Raw genomic sequence first — 12,782 nt, forward strand, 5'->3', positions numbered from 1 at the left:
GCTAAGGGAGGGCCTGCCTGCAACCCATATGGAAAAGCTGGATATTGGACTGCTGATGCCTTGAACCCCTCCATCCTAAGCTCAGGTTGGAATGTGTGTAAATAAATAAACCATATTTCATAAAGACACTGCAGTCTCCACTGACCTTCCCAAAGGAAACCAAACCTTGGATGAGCGCAGGGACCCCGGAAATTTCACCACTCGGAGATTGGGGAGGCATGCAACAGTATATACTGAATAATACATGCATTTAACTGCTTATTGCAGTGGTTGTCAAACTGTACCTGGGGGAAGTGTGGGGTTTTCTGAAAGCTTAACAAATGTTCCTCAGTGAGAAAATCAGGTAACTTCCATGCATGGGAGCTTGCTAACAATGTGCAACTGAAACAGTCAAGATGCAATTTCATAAGAAGCATAGAAGACTCCTGCTGGATTAAACCAAAGGTCCATCTTGTCCAGCTTCCTGTTTCCAACAGTGATTAGGCGGATTCTCCTGGAAAACCCACAATTAGGGCATAAAGACACCTATCCTCTGTTGTTTGTTCTCCACAATATGGTATTCAGAGATATGTAGTACCTCTGAGCCTGAAGGTTCCATATAGTCATCATGCCTAGTAATCATGATACTAACAGTGCAATCCCAGGTGTGTCTACCCAGAAGTAAGTTCCATTGAGCAATGGAGCTTACTCCTGGTAAGTGGCTATAGGAGTGTAGCCTTATCCTACATGAATCTGTCCAATCCCCTTTTAAAACCACATAAATCAGTGGCCATCACAAAATGTGACAGCAAAATTCCTTAAATTATTTATCCATTGTTTGAAGATACACTTCCATTTGTCAGGCGGCCTAAGCCTACTGTCAATCAGTTTTATTGGGTGGCCAAGAATTCTAATACTGAGGAAGAAACTTTCTATCCATTTTTAAGTTAATCTTACTCTTAATACTTCAGTGCAGCAAAAGGGTTCCCATACTAAGGTATTACAAGCAGAGCTTGGAAAAGTTACTTTTTTGAACTACAACTCCCATCAGCCTAATCCAGTGGCCATGCTGGCTGGGGCTTATGGGAGTTGTAGTTCAAAAAAGTAACTTTTCCAAGCTCTGCAATTGGGAGGGAAAGAAAAGTGGTGTTGCTGCGTCAGCACAGAGAGTTCGCCAGAAATATAGGCGTTCCTAAAAAATAATCCCCTGTGTTCTGAAATATGTATGTGTGTCATGTAATTATGATTACTCCCACCCTGCGGCATGTTCAAATATAGAGGCAACCTAGGCAACCACCTGGGGCACCCAAATCTAAGGGCTGCATCCCTCAGCTACGTGCACGCCTTGTGGAAAAGAGCCACTGCCTGCCCTCTCGGGAGGAAGTACACACAGAAAAGGCACGTGAGCGGCTTGTGGGCTGCTGCTCGGCCCAGATTCATTCGTAAAGCGGGGAAAAGTAAAGAAGCGATCGATTAAAAAAAAATGAAAATGAGACTGTAATATCCTCGCCCGTTATTGATAATTTAACCTATTGGTTTGCTGCTCCTTATACACTGAGAAGCGAAGAGGTGAGGCAAAACAAATTCGAGGTGGCCGTTGCCGCCCAAAACGGCGACGCCTCCACTCCAGCACTTTGCACACCCTCAGGTGCATTACCTATCCCACGGCATAGCCGTGGCACGGGAGGAGAGGGAAAGAGAAGCACGCTTCTTCTGGGACTGAGCTTTCTTGGGCGAGAGCAGCTCCCTCCTTCCAAATGAGGGGAAGAGGGCGGTAAAGAGTTAAACCGCTCTGCCCGAGTTGTTGAAATGTGAGTCCCTCTCCGCAAAGGAGGCTGGAACAAGCTGCGAAGGCACTGGGATAGGGCGCTCTGCCTGTTCCCTTTCTGCCCCATACGGTGGGCAAGGCGAACAAAAAGGGGGCTCCACGCCGAGATCGGGACCGAAGCGGAGGACAGTCTCACTCAGCCATGATTTGCGGCAGAAAGAAAAACCCATATTTGGAAAATCAGCGCCACCAACAACAGCTTTCAGCCCAGCCATGTGGAGGAGTTGCCAAACTCTCGGGGCACCGCGCCTTCAAAAAACTCGGTAAGTGAAGTGCCTGGTAAGCCGGGGGAGTGAGGAAGGGAGGAGCCCCTCTCTCCAAGTCTTTCGTATTAGCGACTCTCTGGACATACTCCCAAGATTTCTACCTTGTAATTTTTTGGTCGAAGCCTTTCCAAAGCGTTTCCAAAATGTTTTTAACTGGCCTTAGATCCGGTGCTTAATTAGTGGCAGGGCTCAACTCGGGCATATTTTCAGCGCTGCCGCTCAACCCTGGAACAAATTACGTCAGTGTAGATAAGAGGGCCCCTGAGCAGCTGCAGAGTGCCTTTCCGTTACCAGTGAAATCACTGCAGAGTCCCAGCAGATCAGAGTAAAGTGGGGATGTCTTCTATACCAAGAAAAATAGTCATTCTGTAAAAAATTAAACCCCGTCTGTTTTTAGCCTGAACATTGCTGTAGTTCCAAGAACTCGGGACTTAATCTATGTCATGATCCACCCTCTTTGACATACCGGGAGTTCAGCCACGAGGCATGTGAACTAATTAATAACTAAGTGCCTTTTTTACTAACATAAATGTAATTTGTAGTTCTGCACAGATAAGGTAATATTTGAATAATAATTGTTTCCTGAGTGCTTATAATTTGCTAGGTGCCTTACTGCAAGTCCTTTATGCACTAGGAACATACGTGGAAAAATAAAACATCCATCAAAGTAAATTATATATAGAAGTGACTGATTGTCAGAAACTCCTTCAATCAGCTCTTGGTGGCTTAGGATTTGTAGCAATAATGGCTTCTTGACTTCTTGTACTAAACTGGAATTAAACTGGAGATTTAATTGCTATCCCTTAATTTTTTTAAAAAAAAGGAAGAATCAGAAGTTTTCTTCCTTCTCGAAAGCTGTCCTCCTGAATATAGAGATATGCTATAGAGACAGTAACTCCAGCAAATGAAACCAGTGGACAGGAACAGGTTTCTGTTGGCAGATCTGTTTGTACAGAACGCAGTGGGAAAAGTAGGGTGGTTATGGTCAGACATGACTTAGCAGTGGCATTGGAATGAACCACTATAATAAATCTTTAAAAATGCTCAATGTTTACCTCTGTTTTTAGATAGCATTTTCTTTATAAGTAAGGCAGGGCACTATTTTCTTTCTAGGTTAAAGTTTTAAAAAATCTATAACATAGCAGAATTGTGTTGCTTTCTGAGTCAAATTGTCACTTTCCGTAAAGAAGTGGCATGGCTAAAGATGGGAGTAGTTGTTGCTAAATTGGTGTGGTTAAAACAGAAGGGTTAAGCTACAAGATCAAGTCCAACCTTGGCCACAACAGACTTCTCTGTAATTTACCCCTGTCCTGGTGCCAAAAACCCAGTGTGGAGGCTGAGGGATGAAATCAATATCTAGTAATGGGGTAACACTTGATGTGGTCACTCATGTGCTATCCTGTTACTCAATATGAATGTCATCTCTCTGTCTCAGCATCCAGTATCTGAGTAGCAATACACTTTCAAAATTAAGGTTGTCCCCTGATTAAAAATGTTTTAGTTCATTTGTCTAAGCTAAGCTAGCATTTAACCAGTCAATTAAAAATACTTTATTTATTTATTATGTTTATGAACCTGTTCAAGTATGAAAGCCCACATTTGCTTTAATTTTCATAATTGATATCAATCAATTTAATACAGTATTGATGCCCTTTTGACGATATTGACAGAGATAAATAAGCAAAAGCACTTACCATTAAAAGGAGTGATCACTATTTCTTTTTAAATCCCCTATTTCAATAGCACAGAAGAGATTCAAAATTATTATATAAATGCTGAATATTATATTACTATTCAAAAGTATTATATAAATACTAAGTAGTAGTATTGCTAATTCCCCCTCTTTTAATATTTGCTTCTATGATAAATGGCTGGGAATTAAAGATTAGAACTCTAACCTAAATGAATCTAAATCAGTGAATGGAAGCAGCTTCCCCATTCTGTTTATTTCACACCACCAAATTCCCTCCTCAGGAGAAAGGTCTGACTATGGTTTTCCTAAATCCAGTCACAGAAACTCTCCTGAGCCCCAGACAAAGGAAATTCCATTAATAGAATTAAAGAATTAAAAGAACTGAACTTGGGGTCAATTATTTCTTTCTTTATTTGCTTATAAAAATTTTATATTGCTTAATATACTAAAAATCCCTGTGTGGTTTACATAAAAACAATAAAAATACAATAGTAATGTTCAATAAAATTTCCCAAAAACTAAATAAAAATAAATATATATTGCAAATAAAACTGAGCAATGTACAAAACAAAGAAGAAATTAAGAGTCTGAGTCCAAGAAGGCGTGGGTAAATATATAGTTTTAAAGAGGCGTTTAAAGGTTTTTACTGCCTCCACCTTGTGAATAAATAAAAAGGTAAAGGTGTCCCCGCACTTGTAGTGCGAGTCGTTTCCAACTCTTAGGGTGATGTCTTATGACGTTTACTGGGCAGACTATATATATGGGGTGGGATTGCCAGTTCCATCCCCGGCCTTTCTTTATCCCCCAGCATATGCCAGGTACTCATTTTACCAACCACGGATGGATGGAAGGCTGAGTGGACCTCGACCCCTTTTACCGGAGATTCGACTTCCTCCTTTCGTTGGAATTGAACTCCGGATGTGAGCAGAGCTTCAGCTGCATTACCACCGCTTACCACTCTGCACCACGGAGGATCTTAATAAACTGATGCATGTACACCACAGTATTGTGTATTGTGTACTGCCTTCAAGTCGATTCCGGCTTATGGCGTCATGAGGCTGAGAGGCAGTGACTTGCCCAAGGTCACCCAGTGAGCTGTGTGGGGATTCGAACCCTGGTCTCCCAGGTCGTAGTCCAGCACCTTAACTACTACACCACACTGGCTCTCCATGAATAAATAAGGCAGGCTTATTTGAAAAGATGGGTGCTATCTCTGAGAAGGCCTGCTTCCACATTGTCACCAAGTGATCATGGAAGATCCTTCTTGGAAGATCAGCTTGGTCTGTACTAGGGGAGACATATTGTTAGCACAAATTTTAAAAAGCCTTCACCTGGTGCCTAAATGACATCAGTGTAGATGCCAGGCAAGCTTCCCTATGGAGGGCATTCCAAAAGTGAGGAATCATCTCTGAAAAGGCTCTTTTCCCACTTGCCACCTGCCTCACTTCAAAAGGCAAGGCACCCAGAGGAGAATCTTGGATGACAATCTCAGTGAATGGACGGGCTAGTCATCAAGGACAGCCCCACATAGAAAACATGACAATAGTCAGGTCCGCAGGTTACCGAGGCATGAACTGTGGTCACCAAGTCCAGAAAGTACATACCCTCTAATGATAATCTAACACCGAACAGTAATAAATAGAGCAAATTGGGGGCCTATGTAGAGTGGGGATTAACAATGGGGAAATTTCTCCTCTGCTCTATAGTACAACAATGCTAAGGTTTAGAAGTGGGGAAGCAATGGGGAAAATAATTTTAAAAGATGGGAGAAATACCAACCATCAAGGGTGGGAAAGATAGCAGCCATGTCTATGGTGGCCCTTCCAAAAATTCTTTTTCTGCTCCTTATACTCCCACTAGAAATGGAAAACTCTTAAGCTCATGCTGTGGCAAAACAAATAATGAAGTTCATGGTCAAACAAACTTAGTAGAATGGCAAATGGAAATCTGTAAAAAAAGAAAAGAAACGGTAACAGTGGTGGGAATACCTGGTGTCAAAGACAATAAACTATAAAATAGCACCAATTATTTCATGGTTTGAGAACCATGCTAATACCTTACTAAAAAAAACCCCAATAACTTTATAACAGCGGCGTCACTAGTGGGAGTGCGGGGGGGTGCGGACCTCCGGTGCACGCCCTCCCAGGGGCATGGACGAGGTGGCTGGGCTTGCGTGTGCGTGCACATGCGCGCACACTCAAGGCCAGCCACCCCATCCATGCCCCTGGGAGGGTGCGTGCCGGAGGGGCACCCAGACGGAGAAGGCCTGGGAACGCCATCGCGCCTCCCTCGCCCCGCCGATACTGCTCCCGGTCTCGCCCGCCCGCCCGCTTCCGAGGAGGAGTTGGAGCAGCCTTGCCGGGCAATGGCGCGGGGTGGGGCAGCTCTGGGTGTCACCCCCCTCATGGTGACACCCAGGTGCGGGCCGCACCCTCCGCACCCCGGTAGTGACGCCCCTGCTTTATAATAAACAATTATGGTATAATTTGCTGATTCATAGGGTCGCCATAAGTTGAAATTGACTTGAAGGCACATAACAGCAACATGGTATAATTACTCTGGTATAAACAAAGAAAGAATGCAATAGATCTAACCAAAGCTGTATAGTAGGGCCCCGCTTTATGTCGCTTCGCTTCATGGCACTTCGCTAATGCTGCGGTCTCAGTTAGATGCAATTAGACTAAAGCCCCACTCATATGGCTCTTGTTCCTCTTTTATGGCAGTTTTTGGGCATTGCACGCCATTCTATTCAATGTTCTGCTTTACAGCAGTTTTTGCTTTTCGGCGGGGTCCGGAACATAACCCGCCATGTGAGTCAGGCCCTACTGTATTCAAAGTCTGGTTCAAATGGTTACAAAAACTGTCTCCAGGTCTGTCTCCTCTGATTTCGGCTCTAACCAATGAATTTGTGGAAGTACAATGGACTGTTGGAGAAATCTGATGCACTTCACCAATGCACTTCACTTCATCAAACATATCTTATGACCAAGTGGTAGTTATATTGGGTCAGACATGTCCTCTGCTTTTTCATTTTTTTCAATTGAGACACATAGTTGAACAACTATTAACAAAATAGGGAATACCCATCGAAATACTCCTTTTTGAAAAAACAAACTGACCAAAGAAAACAATCACCAAAGTATATCAAATTTTATCTGAATTAAAACAAAACCAGTTACAACCAACATACAAAAGAAAATGGGAAAAGGTTCTAAAGAAATACAATCTCACAAAGCAACAGACAGAATGTTTGGTTTAACTGGTTGTGAAAGTGTGCTAATTTGAAAGAGAACTCCTTTAAATCAACTCAATGATTGTACCTTACTCCACATAAGCTGAATAAAATATGTTGCCAAAACATATTTTGTTGGAGGTATCTGAGGAGTAAAGCTGACTTCTCTTTGGAATAATGAAAAAACAACAAAACAAAAAACTGGGCTACAATACTGAATATAGTACAGGAAATCACAGGATATGTATTACCTAGTAATCCAAGAACACCTTTGTATGATACAATTGGAAATAAGAAATGTAGATCTTCAGTTGGTGTCAAGCCTATTGATTGAAGTAAAACTTTGTATTGTTCAAAAATGGAAAAGCAAAAACCCTCTGGTTATAACAAATTGGTTAAGAAAAGTATGGTAAATAGCTTTAAAGCTAACATATAAAAAAAAGCTTTAAACAACAACCAGCAAGACAAATAATAAATTATAATAATAATAAAGCAAGATGGGCCTTGCTTATCCAATTTTGGAATGAAAAAGTTGTGGACAATATTCCCCTATACAGTAGGGCCCCGCTTTACGGCGTTCCGCTTTACGGCACTTCGTTCATGTGGCGGTTTTCAATTAGGGAAAGGCCCCACTCTTACAGCGCTTGTTCCACTAATATAGCGGGTTTTTTCTGTTGTGCGCCATTTTGACGTCATTTTCGTGTGGCACGGCCCATTATAGTCTATGGGGCCCTGCTTTACGGCAATTTCTGCTTTACGGCGGGGGCCTGGTCCCTAACCCGCCGTATTAGCGGGGCCCTACTATACAATTTTTCTTTAATCTAAAGCTCTATCTTTTAACACACCACTATGTTCTTTTTCCTGCTTCCTATTATTGTTATTGTTGTTAATAATAATAATAATTTTCTACTGCCATTGCAAAAACTACAATGATGATGATGTCAAACTATTGGTCCATGTAACTCAGTGTCGTCTATGACTGGCAATAGCTTTCCAGGATTTCAAATGGAACATTTCTGGTCCTACCTGGAGATTGAATCTGAGTCCTTCTTAATACAAAGGATGTGCTCTGCTACCACTGAGCATATGGCCCCTTTCCTAATCTTTGTCAGCAGCTATCTTTATTGAGCTCTAAGGTGTGCACTAGTCAGGTAGTACAGTACTCATAGGGATTTTTACATGAGGCGTCATTTGCTTGAATGTGTCTGTCAGACCCCTACTCTGGGTCTGGTCTCGTAAAGGATCTCTCACACTGGCCCCAGCACAGGTCTCTCACGATCCTACTACTAGGCACCACCACCTGACACTCTGTAACGGAATACTGCTGTGAGACTGTGCCTTAGTCTCCTACTGACCGATTGCTACGTAGTGTCTGGCTGCACTTACAAGCCACAACTCCCCTGTATCTTTCTGCCTTTAAAGATTACAGCCCTGGGTTGCTTTTGGATACCTGCTGCTGTTACACTATCCCTTCACCGCTGCCACCATTGATACTGTTCCCAGCTTTGGTATTTGCTCTGCCCACCCTTCTGGTCTGTAATATCCCAGCCAAGGATCAGGCATTTTGTTAAACCAAAACTATTTATTTAATAACACAAGGAATAAACAAGATTACTATACGATCAGTCAACATGCGTGTGGTTACATATGATAGTTTTCTCTTTATATATCTTAGTCCTTAAACCTGCCTCACTACCCACCTAAACACAAATCCACCCCTCCAAAACCCAGAACCAACAACAACCAACCCCTCTCCAACTGTCATTCTCTCATTCAACCACCCAAACACTCAGCCAATCACAACTCAGCATTCCTCAACATTCCAACCCATGTACTCCCCCCCTCACTCACTCTACTTACCACATTTACCCTACAAAACTGACACTTACCATAATTACTGTACAACATTTACAGGGGCATCACAGTGCCCATATGAAAAATGTACCTTGTTGAGGAGCCATACAGATTCTTTAGGCTAGCCCAAGGCTTCTGCACACCTTGTAGGTATTTTCCCCCCCTCTTTGAACCAAAAAGTTCCAAGCAGTGTCTTACAACTGCTTCTTGAAAGTTCCCTCACTATCAAAAGCAGTTTGCCAAGCAATGCAGGGACCTGCTCTTAAAAAAAACACCAGCACAAAGGTTCCTTGGCAGCACAAAAATGGTTGTGTGGTTCTTTGGATCCTGGTCCTGTTAGGATGAAGAGCCGCAATTTGTTCACTCTTACCCTTGTAAAAACAAAGACATATGTGCATTTTTAACTTATAACTTTGGTTTGATTTGGGTCATAACGTTTCACTGGAACAGCATGTGGATAAATAATATAGACTCTGTTGTTATGTAGGTGCTACCATTATATATATGTAAAATAAATTGTGACCTGTATTGAGATATATCCTAATCTTGTTTGCTGTCTAATCTTATTCAGGTTGTCAAGTCTGAATTCTGCCTTAGAAAAAAATCTGTGTAAGAGTAGTATATCTTGAAAGCTTGCATAGTAAAAATGGTGTTTAAAAATAATACTGTAGCTGTTTCTAATTCTCCTTGCTGGTATTGGGATTTTTTTTTTTTTTTTTTGCAAATAGATGCCAGTGTGATTTGTTGCTAAACAAGTCTGCAAAGTTTTATTCTTGAGAATGTGACAGCAATTTCACAATTCTCGCTGTAGTCATTTGTCAGGAAGTTTTGTTTTTTTCCCCTGGAATGAGAGCTGATGTACTAGTACCCAGCCTTCTGCTGTATTCTCTCTTTCTGTATAGGCCATTAGGAAGTTTAATGGGAAGCTGCCCCTTCTACTTTTTTTTTTTTGGTAAACCGCATAGAGGTGTTTTACAATAGAGCAGTTTATACATTTTGTTAAATAAATAAATAATGCTAGAGAAACTATTTCAGAGCCCAGATTGCAAGGCTTCCATTTTCAAGACATTCCGGCTGCATAGGTCCTCACAAACTTGCAACTCAGCAAGCTGCACTCAAGAACCCACCAGCTTTTATGGTTTGTCAGGTGCTTAACTATAAAAATATGTAAAAACTTAAGAAGAGCCCTGCTAGATCAGACCAAAGCTCATTCTAGTCCAGCATCCTTTTCCCAACAGAGGCCAGACAAATGCCCCTAGGAAGCCGACAAGAAGATCTGAAGGGCTTATTGGGAGGGAAGAGTACAGCAGAAGAGAGGGTGCCACATGAGCTGTTGTTACAGGAACGGAGGAAACAGACCCCTTGTTTTTTCAGTCTCAGGAAAGCAGCAAAAACAGGTTTATTGAGTCCCAAGTGGGTTCTATATACGATTGGTGGGCTTTGTTTGGCTTGGTGACTCACACGTTTTGTGGACCGAAAGTACAGAATAGTTCCAAGAATCCTCTAAAAGCAGTACAGTAGGGCCCTCCTCATACGGCAGGTTACGTTCCAGACCTCTGCCGAAAAGCGAAACCCGTCAAAAAGCGGAACTCCATAAATAAAATGGTGCCCGACGCCTGAAAAACACCATAAAAGCGGAACAAGCACCGTATGAGTGGGGCCTTACTCTATTTGAAAGCCGCCGTATTAGCGGAACACCGAAAAACAGGATCCTACTGTATTAGGTTTGGAATTTGCATTCATTTTGAAATGTGGTGCACAATTTTGAATTGATCTGTAGCACGTTCATTCCTCCAGGATGTGTCCTTGTGTTTTTCTGTGCCGGAACAATGAATATTCTATAGCAATATGTTTCTCCTTCCTTCAGCTGCACCAAACCACCACTTGTAATCTTAATGAAAGATAGTTGAAGAATGCCTTTTTGTGCAACTTGTAACAATTCCATAACTGCTTAGAAGCAAGCCTTATGGAATGTAATACAACTTGCTCTCCAGTAAGAGTTTATAGGATTGCAACCCGAGTCTATCATGCAGAGTAACTGTAAGCAACGCATACATGCACAAAAACGACAAGAGGCTTTGTTTGAAGCAATTGATTATTTCAAAGAAATGGCAATGGAGACAGAACCTAACACAATCTGAAATGCCAGGCAGGTTTCCTACAGAAATTTGCTGCTGAGAGGTTGGGAAACAGATTTGATAATATAATTCCCCCTCCAAGTTTTGCACTTCCCTCACTGTATTGCCTGTTGGGATGGGGGAGGATATTCTCCCCAAGCAGCAGATGGCTTTACTCTGATAGTGTCTGGTCTATAATGAATCATGTGCACTGGTCTTTTCACTGTGCAAAGTCAGCACAGGAACTGGTGTGGCACAAAGAGAGAGATTGCCTCTTGGTAGGGATGGGATCTGTTGGTCAGTGCCAGTTCAAAAGCATTCCATTGACCTAACAGGCTGGAATCTATTGCTTTTACCAATCCGTTTCACCCTGTGAAAAATATTGATATTAATATTGATATTTTAAAATATTGATATTTTTAAATATTTATAAATTAAAGAAAATGTTGATATAGTGAAATATTGATCAAAATATCAATATTAATATCAATATTCCAGACTTTTTTTAAAAAAAAACCTGTTTCCAAACATAGCCATGGAAAATCACTACATCCAAATCCAATCTGCAGGTATAACGAATAAGCAAATTAATGAAAAATTCAGTAGTGAATGAGAATTGGGTGAAATTCCAGCACATTCCTTCCCATCTGCAATGGGAAAACTAAGTTTAAGTTGCTGCTTGGCCATTGGGCTTATGGGGTAGCTTTGGCCAAGCCACTTTCCCTCAGCCTTGCCTACCTCATAGGGCTTTGCTGAAAGGAGAAAATGCTGTAGGCTTATGAATCTTACGTATTAGAGGTGTCAAAAATCTGGAATAGTTTCTCTGGGAGACAATGAATCTTATTGGGTTCAAGGTGGAGTTGAGATCGTTTATGATTTTATACTGTCATGTGCCAGGCTGGAGACAGACAATCATGTTTTTTTAGAGAGAACAAGTTATAAGAGTGCAATTCTTAGCATGTTTGTGGTATACATACTCATCCCACTTTCACCTATGTAAAACAGTTCCCTATTTAAGTGCATGGGACTGCAAGGCAAAAGAAGTACATGTTCCGTATGGGAAGTGAAGCCTCCCTCAGACCTTTCAATTCCCTTAAAGATAATTATCTGTCTCTTATCTCCAGTTGTAGCTCATTCGGGTCAAGGAAAGATTTTCACGAGTGAACTGTTGGTGCTGCCACAGCTACAGACGAGGGATGCTGGGTGGTGTGGATTGCATCTCAATGTGGATTAGAAAGACGCAACTGATGTTTTATACTGCTTATGGGTATGAGTGATCTCCATATATTCCCCTACAACTTTGCCAACATAGATTGGCTAGTGGTGATCATGCATCTTTTGATGGCGTGTGTGGAGATTGGCCTCCCTACGTAGTTTGGTGTGTTGCTTGAGTCATCTGTAGCTATTTGTTCTTCATGCTCTTTTCTGCTTTGTTTCTGCTCCATGGTTCTAGGGACAGTCTGGGATTGTGTAGGTTAGAGATGTCAGGCTGTCACTGAGCAATTGCCCTGGGACCACACCTATAGTTGTCCCTGAAAAAAACAGTTTTATCTGTACTGAATATCAAACCAACAATTCTACCTCAACTAGACACACAAAGTAGAACTTTCAGAAAATTGTTATTGCATCTCCTGACCAGTTATCTATTCCTTGGTTGAAAATGATATGATTACCAAAAGGTATTATATATACACTCATTTACTTTGCTGTGTCCGAGCAATTTTGGGAGCAACCTTTCTAATCTCAGGTATTCCAAACAAGGATCAAACCTTAATACTGACTGCCATCTTTTAGGCCTTGCTGAAAAGCAGCT

At 41.7% G+C, this 12,782-nt stretch overlaps 1 protein-coding gene across 2 annotated transcripts in view; it reads left to right on the forward strand.

Annotated features, from left to right (window-relative positions):
- Positions 1 to 1,214: 1,214 nt before the first annotated feature.
- PLCD3 (phospholipase C delta 3) overlaps positions 1,215 to 12,782 on the forward strand; it is a 66,882-nt gene continuing 55,314 nt past the window's right edge. The window contains exon 1 of one of the 2 annotated variants that reach the window (XM_061590470.1): positions 1,215 to 2,070. In XM_061590470.1, coding sequence (XP_061446454.1) covers positions 1,950 to 2,070 — 121 coding nt within the window. In that variant the 5' untranslated portion in view covers positions 1,215 to 1,949. The remainder of the gene's footprint in view (positions 2,071 to 12,782) is intronic. The other variant, XM_061590471.1, reaches the window with a different exon arrangement.

This window comes from Rhineura floridana, chromosome 11 (genome assembly GCF_030035675.1).
Source record: "Rhineura floridana isolate rRhiFlo1 chromosome 11, rRhiFlo1.hap2, whole genome shotgun sequence".
Classification (NCBI taxonomy): domain Eukaryota; kingdom Metazoa; phylum Chordata; class Lepidosauria; order Squamata; family Rhineuridae; genus Rhineura; species Rhineura floridana.